Raw genomic sequence first — 19,394 nt, 5'->3', positions numbered from 1 at the left:
TGAGAACGACCCAACATGACGCTTTATAACAGTAACAACAACAAGTGCAGACTGATTTAACAAATTCTGCAAATGACAGCTCAGTTACAGACTCATAATGTCACTTAACAGCACACACTTCAGCCCATAAACAACACATACAAACGCTGCGATAAAGTGCAGGAATGGAAGATGTTATGCCCGGTTCAGACTACACGATTTTAGCCCGATTTTGCCACGATTTGCTTGACGTAGGGTGTCGTGGAGATTCGTAAACGACAATGGGCGTCGGGACGCAAGATTCCATCGTTTCAGCTCGTGCAGCGTGTCATAGTGGACGTCAACCGATTCCGCGTCTGCGATGCTTCACGACATCACGACAAAGACTAGCATGTTTCATTTTTTTTCCGTCGTCCACGACGAGTTCTGTTACATTGGTGACGTTGACCAATAGCAGCACAGAAGCTCTTTCATACACAGGTTTCAAACATGGCAAAACGAAAGAGAGATGATGGTGCTGCTAGGTGGAATTATGAGATGGAGGAAAGGTTCGTGGAGCTGTGGCAACAGTACTCCTGCCTGTATGATGTGTCATCGAGGGACTACCACGACAGAACAAAGAAAGAAAAATTCTGGAGAACTATAGCGGAAGCGCTTCAGCAATGTTTACACTCTTGTTTTCGGGAGTCAGTCGCTAGTTCCGCCTTCTCGATGACATCACGCGCATCATTAAAGACGGCACGCGATGAATGGTCGGGAAGCAATGTGTAGTCTGACATGTTTCTTGTCCATGACATGACAAGATTTTAGGAGTCAAAATCGTGTAATCTGACAAAGTGACTATCGTGACCGACAAAAATATCGTGTAGTCTGAACCCGGCATTAGAGGTTTTTGCATCTAAAGTCATTCATTTATTCTTTTTATGAGTTATTTTCTTTTTGAGAACCTCAACAAAGGGAGTTTTTGACAGATTTAGCAAAATTCTCAGAACACTGTTTACAAAATTGGTCCTTTAGAATATGAATTGAAACAAACTTACAAACACATTTACCTAGAAATACTGTATGAAGGGGGGGAAGTCGTGGCCTAATGGTTAGACCCAACCCAAAGGTTGCGGGTTCGAGTCTCGTACCGGCAGGGATTGTAGGTGGGGGGAGTGAATGTACAGCGCTCTCTCCTATCTTCAATACCACAACTGAGGTGCCCTTGAGCAAGGCACCGAACCCCCAACTGCTCCCCGGGCGCCGCAGCATAAAAATGGCTGCCCACTGCTCCAGGTGTGTGTTCACGGTGTGTGTGTGTTCACTGCTGTGTGTGTGCACTTTGGATGGGTTAAATGCAGAGCACTAATTCCGAGTATGGGTCACCATACTTGGCCACATGTCACTTCACTCACTCACATGAATGGGGACAGTCAAAATGACTTATAAAACAACAAATTTGAATTATGTTGCTATGTAATATACTGAAATATTGTATAAACATACTAGTTGACCATAAAATACAACTTCTGGACATTTTTAATCTCTTAAGGACAGTAATCTGTCCTTCTCAAAGGATGTCTCAAAGGATTTTAAAAAGACTAAGTTAACTTTTGAGGACACTTTCTAGAAAATGTGTCAAAGTATGGCAAGAAACATGCTACTGCATACAAATGCTTGTATAGCAGCATAAAGACATCCAACTGATTTCAAATTAAGCTTATGTTTAAACAAATAAATTCTTTTGTTTATATTGCACTGTAAATATATTAGCCATACCACTATAATACAAATTTGAACATTATTCAATTTCTTTACGAGCCAATTTTCTGTCTGAGAATGTCCACAAAAAAAGTTTTTGACAGATTTAGTTTACTTCAAAGGACTTCTCGTACTCTTAAAGTAGGCTAATTCTATATATATAACTACTGGATATACAGCAAGTTATAAAAATAAACTATCCCTGACTGTAAGATACAACTTCTGGACATTTAAACATAATTTTGTCGACTTATGCAGCATTTTTCTTTTGAAAACACCAACAAAAGGAGTTTTGACTGAATCAATCAATCAATCAATCTTTTAACTATATTACTATATAGTTATATATTATTGAAACTTACTAGTTGACCATATCTTTTTATGATTAATTTGCCCTCTAGAGAACGTCTCTAACAGGACCTTTTTGACAGACATCTGAGGACATTTTCCAGCAAATTTGTTTCTAAAGAACAGCACATACACAAACACTTTGCTGTATTTGTTGCATGTGATTTTCCTTGCTGTCTCAGCAGCTCTGTTTCTTGTTGCAGTGCGTCTGTCACACGGCTCTAACACATCTGTGCTGTCAGAAAGATGCAAGATGCCTGGCGCTGTACATGTGAGTTTGTGTTTGAGATGTGACGATTGACACAAACATTTCTAGCCAAACTTGAAGAAATTAAGTTACAGAAACTAATTAGACGTCAACAGTTCAACTATGATCTAAGATCTTTCTGTAATACTCAGAGTACCATTTTTATAAGTTTCAGAAGTGGAGGTCATTGCGTGGTGGTGTCCTCTTTTCTTCATGTTTTTGTTGTTTAGATGTTGTTCATCTGTTTGTAACTGACTTCATCCAGACTGGATGTTACATTAGTGCAGGTCAGCTGTAGTTTAATCTCATTATAATGAGCTGAATGAAGATAAACAGAAACCACTGCTGTAAAATTAGTACTTTCTCTCTCTCTCACACACACACACACACACACACACACACTTACCAACAAAATGAAGACTTAAGATAGACTTTGAATGCTTTTATATAAAAGTAATTCTAATTAGCTAGCTCTAACGACAAACATAAAAGAAAGCTTTGTGCATACTAGAAAATATTATTTTCTACATTTTTTAATTGAGTTTCCCATGAAGTATATCCCATAATTGTACTGTTTTTTTGTAAAATTTAACAGAATTTTGTACAATATAGCTCAATATTTGACACAAACTATATAGAACAAACACACACATTTGGTCATACATGTTGCAAATAATCATAAAAATTCATACTTGTATTCAGAAAGGATGCATTAAGTTGATCAAATGTGACAGTAAAAACTTTCATATTGTTACAAATGATTTCCATTTCAAATAAATGCTGTTCTTTGAATATCACGGTTTCCACAAAAATATTAAACAGCACAACTGTTTTCAATATTTATAATAATAAGAAATGTTTCTTAAGCAGAAAATCAGCATATCAGAATGATTTTTGAAGCATCATGTGTGAAGGTTTGAAATTCAGCTTTGCCATCACAGGAAAAAATTACATTTTAAAATATATTGAAATAGAAAATGTACATTTTAAATTAGGGCTGCACGATAAATCGCATGCGATATTAAATGCGCATCTTATCAGTAAAGCCGGTTCTGTAATCAGCAGTAAATCTCCATCATTGAGCAGCATTAACTACACAGAGCTGTTGTTCACTGACGAGCTGCGCAAAAAATCGCGCGAATATGAACGTGGTTTTGCGCAGCTCGTCAGTGAACAACGGCTCTGTGTAGTTAATGCTTATGATTTCTAATGCTATTTAAAGGTAATTTTTGATATTAAAATATATTTTCAAATTCAGCTTTGCCATCACAGGAAAAAATTACATTTTAAAATATATTGAAATAGAAAATGTACATTTTAAATTAGGGCTGCACGATAAATCGCATGCGATATTAAATGCGCATCTTATCAGTAAAGCCGGTTCTGGCTCTGTGTAGTTAATGCTGCTCAATGTGAAAGCACGCACGTGATGGAGATTTACCGCTGATTACAGAACCGGCTTTCTGACAAAATGCGCATTAAATATCGCATGCGATTTATCGTGCAGCCCTATTTTAAATGCTAATAATATTTTAAAACATTACTATTTTTGATCAAATAAATGTAGCTTTGGTGACTTGATGAGCACAAGAGACTTCTTTCAAAATATTCTTTTCATATTTAATGTCAAATTAAAAAAAAAAAAAAAATACTATAAACTCTTATCTATTGACTCAAATTGTATTTATAGTACATACTACATATAGTATATAGTATATGTATATATTGTAAAACTCTGTTTATATTTACAGTATTATATATACATCCTCAATCCAAAAAAACAAACAAACCTCAAAATAGCTAAAGTTCAGCCTATTAGTGTAACTAATATATCAGCTAGTCTCTATATTAGAGCAGGCAATTGAGATGTACAGTAAAAGCAGGTTCACAGACGATTCAATAGCAATAACAGTTTCAATAGTGTGAGAGAGAGAGAGCGAGAGAGAGAGAGAGAGAGAACAGCACATGTGAGTTCTGTGACTCCATGTGTTTTCAGGCGAGTCCTAAAGGACTGTCTTTGTGTTTGTGTGGGTATGTGTTGTGGGAGCGTCCATTAATACTTAATAAGAGCAGAATTAAAATGCATGAGCCCGCCACACACACAAACACACAAACAAACGCACACACACACACCTGAGGATGAGGTCACTCTTTGTGCTTCTATGTGACTGCATGAACAATCTGTGACCTTGCTGCTTTGTATACGCTCATTAACTCTGATATTACAACATATTACACATTATAAAAATTGCTAATGCCACGTATACACAAATGTCTGCATCTGATCATTTTTCCTGGCTGAAAAGAGTGCAGATATTTCAGTATAATTGAGTGTGTCCTTGTGGGTTCAAGCATCTGAGTCTGATGTGTGTTTGTGTGTGTTATCTGGTTGCTAAGTGAATGCATACAGTATGAGTGAATGAGTGTGTGTTACCTGGTTATAGAGAGCACACACGTGCAGGGCAGTGTTTCCAGAAGCGTTCTGAGCACTCATGTCCGCTCCGTAGAACAGCAGGTGTTCCAGATGCTGCACATGTCCATGACGACAAGCCTGACGACACACAAACACACACACATAAAAACTTTGAATCGTTGTGGCTGTTTCCATTTTGTGTCAATTTGCAGTCTGCACAGAACTAGAATCATGTTAATGAGTAAAACAATAGCTGCCGCCTCTCTCTTTCACGCACACACAACTCGCTCTCACATCCTGATGTTCTTGCTTTATGAAATGAGAAAGAGCAGAACTGTTTGCCTTTGTTTGGTGTTATCAATGTCACTTTTCTTTCCACCATAATTCAAAACGTGTCCTCTGTGCATACTAATGGAGTGTGGAATGTAGAAAAACTGCTTAAAAGCTGTCTGCCTGAGAAAGAGCGGAAAAGAGAGAGAGATAGACACAGAGAGTGAGCGAGTGGGGCAGGATTAGTGACGGGGCATGTGTGGGACTCCCAGGGGCACCCAGCTGTAAGATCCACCGAGTACCAATCGTTCTCCAGCACAGGGGCCAATTAACATTCACTGTTGCGTTTGCTCATCTTTGGCCATGCAGTCTGGGAGAGGTTTTTGGCGTCTGCTGCGGTTTGAAAACATTTATATGGCTCTGTATGGTGACCCGCTGGACGCGCTGTCCAGATGCCCTTATGGTTAATACATCGCTGCTAACCAAGTTCAGCAACAAGAAATGTGTCGCTGGAATTATCACTGGACAGTGAGACGCTACAGTGACACTGACTGACAAAATGTCCTGTTGCACATGAAAGAGGCAACTTTTTATTATTATTGTTGTTGTTGTTATGATAATATTGTGATATTACTATTAATAATAATAAAAAAAGAAAATAATAATAAAAACTCAATTTAAAAACTCTTATTTTTCCAATTAAGTATTTAATTGTTGTTGTTGATGATGGTCTTATGATATTATTATTGTTAGTAAAATAAAATAAAACAATCATTATTATTATTGATAATAATATTATGATATTACTATTAATGATGCTAACGCTAATGTTAATGCTAATGATAATAATAATAATAATAATAATAATAAACTCAATTTAAAAACTTATTTTCCTAAGTATTTAATCATTGTTGTTGATTATGGTCTTATGATATTATTACTGTTAGTAAAATAACAAAAATGATAAACTTTATTATTATTATTAATGATAATATTATGATATTACTGTTAATAATAATATCTGTCACGTGTGTATTCCTGTTTAGTTCCTGTTTGTCCTTATTTGGTCCTTCCAGTTCCTTTTCCCATTATTAGTAATCACCTGTTCCTTGTTATTAGTTATCCTCATCACCTGTCTGCCCCTCGTTATCTGCCCTATTTGAGTTCGAGCTCGTTCTGTTCTCCCTTGTCTGGTATTGAATGTCAACCCCTCGTCCTACGTTTGAGTTCCTGTCTGTGTGTTCTTTATTTGGAGAAATAAAGACTGTTTCCTGTTAATCCTCTTCGTCTCCACATTCCTTCATCTCTGCCACAGTAGGCAACCCGTGACACTCTTATTTTTCCTAAGTATTTCATTGTTGTTGTTGATGGTCTTATGATATTTTACTGTTATTAAATAAAAAACATGATTATTATTATTATTATTAACAATAATATTATGATATCACTGTCGATAATAATAATAATAAACTTAATTTAAAAACTCCTAAGAATTCAATCTTTGTTGTAGATTTTCATCTTATGATATTACTGTTAGTAAAATAACAAAATGATCATTATTATTATTAATGATAATATTATGAAATTACTGTTAACAACAACAAAATAATAATAATAATAAATGTAAAAAAAAAATCTTACTTCCCTTTCTGCAGTTCACGCTGACGTTGTGCCGAGTGTACGACACTAGGGGTCGCTCTTGGGAGCCCAAACACTTCTGACATCTTTGAGAAAAGGCCAATGAAATTGGGTGTACAGAATTTGCATAGCTGGCCACGGCCCGGACATCCGGGTATAAATAGGCCAGCGTGGCATCTGCTCACTCGTTCTGTTTTTTGGAGCCATATGCAGCGTCTCTCACTGAGAAGTTGTGATCATTCACCTCTCGATTCTTCGTTGTTGGATCTAAGGCATGGTCAGCGGTCTCTCCCTACTCATACACAGGTAAGTGTTGTGAGAATACCCCTGGGTGCTTCAACAGCGATCTCTAAAAGAGCAAATTTCCTCTAAAAGAGCACAATTTCTCTGAGAGCTACACGGGCGGAATTGTGTGCTACATCATGGCTTTCTGTCCGTGTGTTTCTAGTTGCAGTTGGCATATCTCGAAAGATGATCGGCACGAGCTTTGTATTCAGTGTTTGGGCCATGCTCATGCTGAGGCAGCGCTTGTGGATGGTTCGTGCCCTGCTTGCGAGGCACTTCCCATCAGCACGTTGCGCTCGTGGCTCGGGTTTTTCACCAAAAGACCCAGAGTCATCGCGGCTGCTTGCCGCTCTGGTCCTTCTACCTCCAGGTATGAGGCCGCAGCGATGTGCGCCGCGGAAGAGCATGGGGAGGAGGGAGTTTTGCCAGGGCAATCCCCGCAAGCTTCCCGTTCTTCCCTTGCTTCGTGCTTACCGGTCGAGTTTCCGGATGAGTTTGAGCCCCGTCCTGCTCGCGAGCCCCGAATGAGGGATTGAGCCTCACTGACTATGCCCTCCGGGCTACGAAGGTCACGGCGCAGGCTCTATGGAGGGCGATGTCCACTTTAGTAGTCCAGGAATGCCACCTGTGGCTCAACCTGGCTGAGATGCAGGAAGCCGAGAAAGTACGCTTTCTTGACACCCCCATTTCACAGGTTGGTCTCTTTGGCGAAGAAGCAGATGGAGGCCATCAAACACATCCTGCCTCGGCATGGGTCAGGTCCTGCTCCTGCACCCCCGAGTCAGCAGCCCCCATCTGCTCGTTGCCGGGGACGGCCCCCTGCGAAGAGTGCTGAGGCCCCGCAACAGCCTGGGCCTTCAGTCAAGCCTGACCAACGGCCCACCACTTGCAAGAAGGTGGCACTGCCAGCTCGTCATCAGGGCACCAGGAACCCTCACAAGGCTTCAAAGTGTTCCTGAGACGGGCGACCCAGGGAGGAGGGACCATCTGGCCAGCCTGGATCCACTTCCGACGGGGGGACGGGAGGTGGATTCGGCTCTACCACGGCTGTCTGCCACCTGGAAGATAGCCAACACCTGGTCAATTTCCTTCTTCTCTGGGTCACGCACACAGCGTTTTTGGCCCTCCCATTTGCAACGGCCAGACACTGAAACCATGCATCAGAACCTGTTTGGACACAGACACTCTGTCTCCTCACGTTCAGATGCAAAGGGTCTATCACTCAGCCAACACAGCGCATGCTGGCGAACTCATGTTCCCTCATCCGTCGGTGGCACATGTGATAGACCCTGCGGACCCTGCCCCTCTAAAATAGCCCCTCACATCCTACCACAGTGCCTTCCACTCCGCTCAGCCACAGGAACCCTGCTCAAGGTACGTCGAACATGGTTCCTTTGAGACCGTTGGCAGGGTATCTGGATGCTTGGTTAAGCCTCTCCAATCCCTCCCGATGGCTCCTCAGAACCATTTGGCTTGGCTATGCGATTCAGTTCTCCAGGAGCCCACCCAAATTCAAGGGCATTCTGTTTACCTGGCGAGAATGCAGCTGTTCTTCAGGTGGAGGTTGCAACCCTTCTCGAGAAGGGTACAATCGAGGCTGTTCCCCTGGCCGAAATGAAGAAGGGTTTTACAGCCCGTACTTCATTGTACCCAAGAAGGCTGGGGGACTCAGACCAATTCTGGATTTGAGGTCTCTGAACCGGGCCCTTCACAAGCTTCCGTTCAGAATGTTAACCCTCAAGCACATATTAACATGTGTCAGAGATCAGGATTGGTTTGTGGCAATAGACCTGAAGGACGCGTACGTTCATACCTCAATCCTACCAAGGCACAGGCCGTTTCTTCAGTTTGCCTTCAAAGGACGGGCATATCAGTACAAAGTTCTTCCCTTCGGCTGTCCCTGTCTCCTCGTGTCTTTACGAGGATCGCGGAGGCTGCCCTTGCCCCTCTCGTGGTAGTGGGCATTCGCATTCTCAATTACCTTGACGACTGGCTGATCCTAGCTCACTCGCGAATTGGACTCGGTTACGATGACTGCACTCCTCTCTCAGGATCGTGCTCAGTCGGTGCTGAAATGCTTGAGGGCTCTCAAGCAGAGAACAGCGGTCCCTCTCAAAAACATTCAGAGGCTCCTGGGGCATATGGTGTCCTCAGCCGTGGTCACGCCACTGGGACTGATGCATATGAGACCGCTTCAGCGCTGGCTTCGTATCCGAGTCCCGAGATGGGCATGGCATCATGGCTCACACCGTGTGAACATCACACCATTGTGTTGCCGTACCTTCATTCCTTGGGAGGACATCTCTTTTCTACGGGCAGGAGTGCCCTTAGAACAGGTGTCCAGACGCATTATTATTACAACAGATGCTTCCAAGACAGGCTGGGGTGCCGTGTGCAACGGGCATGCAGCATCAGGGTTCTGGACAGGCCCTCGGCTGCATTGGCATATCAATTGCCTGGAGTTGTTGACAGTGCTTTTGGCCTTGAGGAGGTTTCGACCCTTGATCCAAGGCAAGCACGTGTTGCTCCAGAAGGACAACACAGCGACGGTTGCATACATCAACCACCAGTGTGGTGTTCGCTCCCATCGCATGTTACAACTCGCCTGCCATCTCTTACTTTGGAGCCAGCACAGACTCAGGTCTCTGCATGCCACTCATATCCTGGGTGACCTCAATAGTGTAGCAGATCTCCTCTCACGACAGGTCTCGCTCAGGGGCGAGTGGAGGCTTCACCCCCAAACGGTTCAGCTGATTTGCAGTCGGTTCGGCCAGGCACAGGTGGACCCGTTTGATTCATCGGAATCTACTCATTGCCAGTTGTGGTACTCCCTGACCGAAGCTCCCCTCGGCACGGATGCACTGGCTCACAGCTGACCCAGGGCCCTACCCAAGTATGCATTTCCCCAGTTTCCTCATTGAACAGACACTGTGCAAAGTCAGGGAAGACGGAGAACAGCTCCTGCTTGTGGCCCCTTATTGGCCCAACAGGACCTGGTTCTCGGAGCTCGTGCTCATGGCATCAGTTCTTCCCTGGCAAATTCCCCTGAGGGAATTTGAGGAAGGACCTCCTTTCTCAGGGGAAGAGCACAATTTGGCATCCGCGCCCGGATCTCTGGAACCTTTATGTTTGGTCCCTGGATGCGACCAGTAGGAACTCAGAGACCTTTCACAAGCAGTGGTGAATACCATTACTTAGGCCAGAGCCCCCTCGACAAGGCGGCTGTACGACCTGAAGTGGCACGTTTTCGTGAATTGGTGTTCTTCCCAGGGGAAGGACCCTCGGAGATGTGGCATCAGATCTGTGCTCTCCTTCCTCCAAGGAGGTCTGGACAGGCATTTGTCTGCTTCTACACTTAAGGTGTACGTGGCTGCGATTGCGGCTAACCACAACACCGTGGGAGGCAGATCGGTGAGGAAGCACGACCTGGTTATTAGGTTCTTCAGAGGCACTTCAGAGGCATTCCCTCTTGGGATCTCACTGTGGTCTTGCAGGCCTTACAGAGAGATCCGTTTGAACCCCTTCAGTCGGTTGAGTTCAGTGCCCTCTCTATGAAGACGGCCCTCCTGACTGCGCTCACTTCTATCAAGAGGGTGGGGGATCTCCAAGCCCTCTCCGTTAACGAATCATGCCCGGAGTTTGGGCCGGCAGACTCTCACATTGTCCTGAGACCTCGGCCTGGATATGTGCCCAAGGTTCCCACCACTCCTTTCAGGGACCAGGTGGTAACATTGCAAGCTATCCCCTTCCAAGACGGGGACCCCGACCTGTCTCTGTTGTGTCCAGTGTGAGCCCTACGCACATACTTCCAGACAAAGGATCTCCCACTGGATTGTGGATGCGATCCTAACGGCCTATCAGGCCAGAGGCCTACCTTGCCCACTGGGAGTGAGGGCTCCCTCTACTAGGGGCATGGCTGCATCAGCAGCCCTGGCGAACGGGGCCTCTCTAGCAGATATTTGTAGAGCTACAGGCTGGGCTACACCTAATACATTTGCTAGATTTTATAATCTACGAATGGAACCAGTTTCTTCTAGAGTTCTGAACATCAGTTCTTTGACTCTGGAGACTGGCAGGGTGTAGAGCGTGCTACCAGTGCTACTCCCCCCAGGGTAATTATGCGCTTATTCAGTCCAGCTCAGGTTCCTTTCATGAACTCTGGACTACCCTTCCATCACATAAGCACTTTTTCTTAGCAAAGTTCGACGGAGGAACTTGCTATTAGAACTCATTACGAGGTAGGTTCCCTCGAGTGAACTCTTGTATTGGGTTAGTGCTCCACATGTAGTGGCTCCTCTTGAGGCCCCATGTGTGTATTCTCCACTGTATTGCGCCTGAGGGTCAGTGTTCCCCTAGACAGACATTCTGTCGATAGGTTCTGGGTCTTGGTAGATCTCCCCTTATGCGGAGCCCACCCCAGTACCTTCCCTATGTGGTACTTCCTCTGTAAGTCCATAGGTGGATCTTCACATGTTACCGGGGAATAGTCACTGTCCCAACAGTACTACCAAGACTTTTCAGCTGTTATTTTATGGTGAGTATTACTATGGGAAAAGGCTCTGGCTGAAAGGACCTCTACCTCTATGGCGGCTCTCCTGGATGTTGGAGAGTGAGGTCTTTGAAGTCCTGGGCGTTGGAAGGTTATGAGGAGGAGAGGTGGCTTGTCAACATCTGCGCCCCCGTGGACTCGTGACGCAGTTCGGCAGTTGTGGCGTTTAGTATAGGGACCCCTAGTGTCATACACTCGACACAACGTCGGCGTGAATGACAGAAAGGGAACGTCTCGGTTACATATTGTAACCCTTGTTCCCTGATGGAGGGAATGGAGACGTTGTGTCCTTCGTGCCACAACTCCGAATTGGGTTGAGACGCTTCTTGACTCACAGAACGAGTGAGCAGATGCCACGCTGGCCTATTTATACTTGGATGTCCGGGGCGTGGCCAGCTATGCAAATTCTGCACACCAAATTTCACTGGCCTCTTCTTAAAGATGTCAGTGGTGTTTGGGCTCCCAAGAGCCGTACACTAGTGTCGTACACTAGACACAATGTCTCCGTTCCCTCCATCAGGGAACGAGGGTTACCATACGTAACCGAGATGTTTTCTGACGTACTTAGATTTTACAAATAAATTTCATACAGATAGTGTTGCCTCATTTTGAACCCAGGACCCACTCAATTAAAAAAATGACACTGCAAGACAATTTCAGGCAAACTGAAACATTTGCACAAAATATTTGTGAGAGATTATATTATGATTTTCCTAAATGGATACAATTGGATTTCTATAAAGAAAAAATGTGAAAAAATATTATGATCTTATTTTAATTATATAGACATTAAATGTACCATAAATTGTAGATAACTCATATCCATCATCTTGGATTTTTTTTTTCATTGAGCTTGTACCAATGCATTCTGGGATTGCCTTCTATTGCTTTTTTGCTGATTTAAAAAGTTGGCTAAAAGTTACCTTAGAAGGCAACATAATTAAAATGCTGTCTATGTAGGCAGTGTAGGTTTTTGAACTGAGCTAATGTTAGCTTTACTTCAACAGCTTTACTTCAGTGTGTTTGCATAGTAGGTTCGCTATATTTGTCAATGTATAATGAGAGACCAAAAGAAACAGGAATGAATGTGTTCAGATTAAAAATTAGCCATTCATTCAGTGATGTACAACATACACAGCCATTTAAAAAACACACACACACACACACACACACACACACACTGACAGATGTGCAAGGATGACTATCTAAACTAGAAAAACTACAGTGAAAAGCAGTCTCATCGAAACACACACACACTTGGCATTTGCTCGGGTTGCCATAGGTTCTCTTTAGAAATGACAAGTGTAGGTCAGACAGATGGATGAGAACATTAGAAGGAAGGGAGAGTGGTGGAAAAATAAATATTACGATAGGAAAAGTGCCCTCCTTCCCAAACACACACACAAATCAGTCCTGTCAACTACTGCTCTCCTTTCTGCCACACTAAAGGCAAGACTCCTGAGGGCAGTGTGTGTTTGTGAGGTGTAGGTAACACCGTTTAATAGCATGTCCGTCACATTTTTGGGCCTGATCTAATTTTGGGAATGAGCCTTGGGTTAAACACTGTAAACTCACAGTGGTGGCATCTGTACAGCTGTGTATACACACACACACACACACACACACACACACACACACACACACACACACACACACACAGTCCTATCTGACCCAGCAGCTAGACAGCCTCAGGGCATCTATGCCTCCAACTATCCATCCGTTTCCAAAAGTGACGCTCTCAGCTGCGGCTGCAAAATGACTGTTTTTCATAAACAGAAAAGAGACCCCAAGCTCTCATCTTTCCTCTCAAAGCACGGCAAAAAGAAACAGAAGAATAGATTTGCATATCCTGAAGTAAATATCACTGCTTGCAAAGCAGCAAAACAACATGTTTGTTGTAAAATAATACAGAAAAAGACAAGAAAAGCCTGAGAAGAAACTAGACAAGGGAGGAAGTGGATGTTTATCTGCTGGCAGTTGAATTTTAAATGCCAAATAGGGCTGCAATTAATGATTTATTTGATAATTGGCTAATTTAAGGATTATTTAAAAGTATAAGCAACTATATTATAAAAATAATAAGTTATTATTATCGGCAACATTAACACCAATATTAATATTAATATTAATATTAATTATATGGTACATAAAAATAATAATAAACAAAATAATAGTTACTATTATCGTCAACATTAACACCAATATTAATATTAATTACATAGTACATAAAATAATAATAATAATAATTATAATAATAACAAAAATAATAGTTATTATCTGCAACATTTACACCAATATTAATATTAATTATGTAGTACCATAATAATAATAATAGAATATGCATAGCTTTATTTATATATTTATAACTTTGATATGTTGATAAAACAATAATAAAACAGTAATAATGAAAATAATAATAATAACAATAAATAATACTAATATTGTGTGTGCATATATGTTGTATTTATTATGTAATATACAACTATAATTATTTTTGTATGTATGTATATATATATATATATGTGTGTGTGTGTGTGTGTGTGTGTGTACAGTAATATTAATATTAATTCTATATTACATAATACGAACAAGAATAATAATATATTATATATTTGTTCATTAGGAGTAATTATATTAACTTTTATAATATTAATACTAATTAATGTTCATAAATAATATGTGTAAAATATATATAAAATTATCATAATTATTATTAGCATTAGCATTAACATTAACACCAATATTGATATGTTTATATAAACAAAGATGGTATAAAGAAAGCTATACAATATGTCCTAATAAAGTCACCAGAAAACTGTTGAGCAAATCAGTCTTATTTACTTGCCAAAGCCTATTTTAACTCATATTTGACACTTGGTGATTAATTTTAGATCCTGTGCGGAGGTTAAAACACAAGTATGGATACTTCCGTCTCTCTCTGATATTCTCTTTCTCTCTCATCCTTTTCAATCTTTTGAAAAGGTCAGATGTCATGAATGCAAATGTAATGCACCAGGGGCTGCTAACTGAGAGAAATAGTTTAGAAGTAAGTGTGTGTGCCTGGCCAGCCTCCAGAACATGGATAGAGATGGAGAAAAAGCCCTTGCAAGACAATCTCCTACTGTATTACCCCGCAGTAATCCACAGGGTCAGCCGATTGTAAGTCAACTGTGACCTGACCGTGTGAGTGTGTGTGTGCTATAAAGGTTTTTAGGATTTTGTTGTAGTACTATTTCCCCTGAAGTCCACTTATAATGTTCGTCAACATTTCTTGCATCAAAAACAGCCGTAATTTGATCTCTTTAACCCTGAGGAGACCCACACTGCTTTAATACTTAGATTTTATGTAAATGATCTGGGTTATGATTGGCTGACCTCAACACAGCGTAGCTGCTGAATACTGAACATGTATTTACAATACCATTCAAAAGTTTGGGGTCGGTAAGATATTTTTGTTGTTTTTGAAAGTCTCTCATGTTCACCAAGGCTGCATTTATTTGATCAAAAATACAGTAATATTGTGAAATATTATTGCAATTTTCATTTTGAATATATTTGAAAATGTAATTTATTCCTGTGATGCAAAGCTGAATTTTCAGCATCATTACTCCAGTCTTCAGTGTCACATAATACTTCAGAAATCATTCTAATATGCTAATTTGCTGCTCAAGAACCAATTATTATTATGATCAATGTTAAAAACAGTTGTGCTGCTTATTATTTTGGTGGAGGCGATGACACGTGTTGTTTTTCAGGATTCTTCAACAAACAGAAAGCTCAAAAGAACAGCATTTATTAGAAATAGAAAACATTTGTAACATTAAAAATGTCAATTTTGATCAATTCAATGCATCTTTGCTAAATGAAAGTATTAATTTATTGTAAAAAAGAAAGAAAACAAAAAACTGTACTGACCCCAAACATCTGAACAGTAGTGAACATATAAATGTGACATTTACCAAAATGTACCATGATATTTTCTGAATGACCCAATTTTGCAGCTTAAGGTGTCTTTACACAGTCGAGTTAAGGCTGCTGTATGCCTGCTCAAAATTCTGTGTAGATGTGCAATGCCGCATAAAAGCCAGACAAAACTATACCTGCTCTGACCCGCGTCAGCCCTTAGTATCAAAGCATACAGTTGTAATTGCTGTGAAAATGCATTTTTGCCACCTCTGAACACAGTTTGTGTAAATGCCCCTTCAGAAGCGCATCTATGCAGTATAAATTTGGCATTTGATTCATTAACCTTTGAGAACAAGAACATGTTAAAACAAGTGTGTTACCTGGTGAATCTCCTGCCAGCCGTTCTCGTCCATGCAGCCCACCTGAGCGTGATCATGCAGCAGGAGCTCGCAGCAGTACGGGTCGCCCCCCACCATAGAGCTGTGATACAAAGGAGTCAGGCCACGGCTGTCCTTGTAATCCGGAGAGGCGCCCAGATCCAGCAGCGTCTGCACACACAAGTCATCTTCACTTCTCTCAATTACACCAATCAATTAGCCTACCTCTTTTCTCCAAAACACTGCCCTTAATAGACAAGTCTGCAAACCCGATGCTGAAAACTAACAGGCCAAGAGTGCTTCAAAGTTTGGTTGCAGCGCCCCACAGTCAGATTCTTTTTCGCTTTTCACAGAGCCTTAGGTTGTCACCGAGACTATTTCAGTGATATCTTTCAAGTATTAGGACATTTTCTGCGTGTTATTCCATAAAAAATTGCATATGGCATATCTTTATGTGTCTCGCTCAAGGGCATGGTGGCGAAAGTTCAAGGATCGCCTCTTGTGGGGATTGAACCAACAACCTTACCAGTTAAAGAAGACTTTTGACTATCGGCATTAAGTCTGGAGCACTTCGCAGCTTATCCTTGAAGATTTTCTGCTAGCTCCTACCAGTTCTGTAATGCATTATTTTTGGGCGATCAGTGAATGGACTGTGGGTGTGCTATCTGAGAATAAGTCTAGACTGCAACGGCCAAGCCGATTTATTAGCCGTGACAAGTCATTCAAGACTCGTTTCATGAGTTCACATTCAAAAGGTACTGTATAATGAATAAGAGGAACAGTGTGGAAAAGGGTGAGGTTTGACAGACAGACCTGGAGGAAAATAATTAATTAGGTTTTTGAAAAACAACATAAAAACAATGCTGATTTAATTAAAATGTTATAGTTCCTGAGATACCACATTGTGACAACTACCCTGGTAGCCTCTCTCTATCCTTAATGTTGTGATCAATACGTCATTGACATATAAAAACAACACTGAAATGCCTCTTTCAGTTGAACTTCAGATGACACATTAGAGTCCTCTGCTCCAGCAAAAGATCTGCTCTGATCATTATAAAACACAGCAAGCTTTTATACAGCCCGGTGTCAATGAACGCTTTTCATCTTTGTGCCAATCTATGACTCATGTCTGGACAGACACACACACCTCTGATGTCTCTTTCAAGTATGTATGAGAACCCCATGTTCATTCCCATTGTCGGCAGTACGATTGTGCGCAGCAGGATGAGTGTGTGCGTTACTCACAATAAGTGCCGTGTGGTTCTTGGTGCGGACTGCTTTGTGAAGGGCAGTTATGCCGTCTCTGGTCCTGGAATCCAGGTGAGCTCCTCCATTCTTCAGAACCTTTATGAGCTCTGCACAACCTTCCAGCTGCGACGCCATTGTCAATGGACATTCTGAGCACAGAGAAACAACAGTTGACATTTTTGGTGCATTTCTGATCCGTTTTATCGGAATGCTTTAACAAAAACTTGCTTTCTTCCATTAAATACAGTAGGAGATGTTTTGAAGAATGTTCACGCTGCTCTTTTTTTTATACAACAACCACAGGGACTGTCAATAATTTTTTTAAAGGTGCTTTTGGAGCTTGATGGGCCCTGAAAAATTTGGCAAAAAATCTCCTTTTATGTTCCACAAAATAAATAGAGTTACAAGTTTGAAACAATATGACAACATAATTTTCCTATTTGGGTGAAGTGTCTTTTTAAGCCTATTGTATTTTGATTCCATCTTTCGCTTCCGTTTCTTTCTTTCTTTCAAAGGTCAAGGATACATGGGCTGTGATCAAATTTAACACTGACTGTGAGATGCTGCACAACTTGGAAGTCGCAGCTGCTCTATCTGTAACAATTACATGTGTGTATACAAACACAAACTCGACAATTCCTGTCCATTACCGTGGCCAGAGGTCAGTTCTTTGATTAGAATTCTTTGGATTCTTTGATTAGGGACGCTTTTAACTACTAGAACAATGAAATGACTTTAATCTATTTTTTTTTATTTATGTTAAAACTTTTAACACATGTATGGAATAAGATCTGATCATGGTTTTGATCAACCTTCAAGTGGATTTTGCAAAATAATGTGCGATGAGCATTTTTGACATGGTATGTGATGCCAGTGACATTTTTTGAGAAGTTGAATTAAGATATAATATGTTAATACAAGTTAGCTAGCAGTGAATTAACCAAAAAATAAAAAATAAAATAAATTGATGACTAATGAATTAAAATTCAGCAAAACTCTAACAAAAATACTTTCAGATCATGATGTAAAAATCTAAAATACATTACTATTACTACTACTAATAAATATGTATATTTTTCTCACAAATATGTATATTTATTATTTCTCGTCACTTCTCATTTCAAACAAAACCAAAAATAATTTTTTTTTAATGCATGCTATGATGATAAAGGAAGCAGTATTAGGGAAAAAAATTCTAAAACAACAAACCGTACACATAAATAATAAATTATTTGAAACCAACCTTTCCACATTTTTAACAACATTATTAACATCTTTTAAGGGGGCCAAAAAGATCATCAAACCGAACAATCACACAAATATGGTTCAAATGTATACCCACTATTGCCGTACAGCATGCAAGACTGCTTCAGTTCAAATTCAGCTACTGCTGACTGACCCAGAGCCAACAGATAAACGCTGAGAGATCGGGTCATGGCACCAATTTAACAGTACCAAGCAAAGTCAACATGTACGCTCAGGCACGCACACACACACACACACACACACACACACACACACACACACACACAGAGTTGGGTATTTGGAAGATGTTAGTGAATTGACTTTTTAGGAAAGGTGGTGTCGCTTACCTCCGGTCTCTGGATCGTGGAAGTTTGGGTCGAGCCCTTTCTCCAGAAACTTTCTCGCGCGCACACACACACACACACACACACACACACACACACACACACACACACACACACACACACAGAGTTGGGTATTTGGAAGATGTTAGTGAATTGACTTTTTAGGAAAGGTGGTGTCGCTTACCTCCGGTCTCTGGATCGTGGAAGTTTGGGTCGAGCCCTTTCTCCAGAAACTTTGATACCTTCTCAACGTTCCTTTGCTGAACATATTCCATAAACTTCTTCAAGTTAGCCTGAGGGAATGAGAAAAACGAGAGAAAGAGAGACGGAGAGAGATGTGAGGCAAGTTGAATAATGCAAAAGAAGGATAAAAGCAAAAACAAGCGGAAGAAACAGAGATGGAATAAAGCTCCACAGGACTCTACAGAAATGATTTAATTTTAGCTTTTTGGAGATACACAGACAAAAGCCTTAATAAATACATTAGAAAATTTGTTGATGCTGCAATCCTGATCCACAATTCATTGTTTAATATCATATAACATATTATTTCAAAAAGCACTGAACAACATTTTCACAAGAGAGTCTACTTTGAAAAGAAAATCAAATGCTAGCTACAGCTGGCTTCTTTCACCCAAAAACTTTACAGTATCTTTTCATGACCTGTCACACAAACCATTATCATGTAAGAATGAAAACTATATATATATATATATATATATATACACAGTGGGTACGGAAAGTATTCAGACCCCCTTCAATTTTTCACTCTTTGTTATATTGCAGCCATTTGCTAAAA

The 19,394-nt window shown here is 40.8% G+C and overlaps 1 protein-coding gene across 1 annotated transcript in view; it reads right to left on the bottom strand.

The window, feature by feature from the left end:
• The window catches only part of LOC107686585 (SH3 and multiple ankyrin repeat domains protein 3-like), a 285,917-nt gene that overhangs the window by 106,014 nt on the left and 160,509 nt on the right, over positions 1–19,394 (bottom strand). Inside the window, exons 5-8 of the mRNA XM_016483652.1 lie at positions 18,780–18,888; positions 17,004–17,155; positions 15,759–15,926; positions 4,752–4,868 (exon numbers count right to left, since the gene is read on the bottom strand). Coding sequence (XP_016339138.1) covers positions 4,752–4,868; positions 15,759–15,926; positions 17,004–17,155; positions 18,780–18,888 — 546 coding nt within the window. The remainder of the gene's footprint in view (positions 1–4,751; positions 4,869–15,758; positions 15,927–17,003; positions 17,156–18,779; positions 18,889–19,394) is intronic.

This window comes from Sinocyclocheilus anshuiensis, unplaced genomic scaffold, assembly GCF_001515605.1.
Source record: "Sinocyclocheilus anshuiensis isolate Anshui unplaced genomic scaffold, SAMN03320099.WGS_v1.1 scaffold733, whole genome shotgun sequence".
NCBI lineage: Eukaryota > Metazoa > Chordata > Actinopteri > Cypriniformes > Cyprinidae > Sinocyclocheilus > Sinocyclocheilus anshuiensis.
The sequence above is the reverse complement of the archived record's forward strand: the minus strand, read 5'-3'. Positions and strand labels throughout refer to the sequence as shown.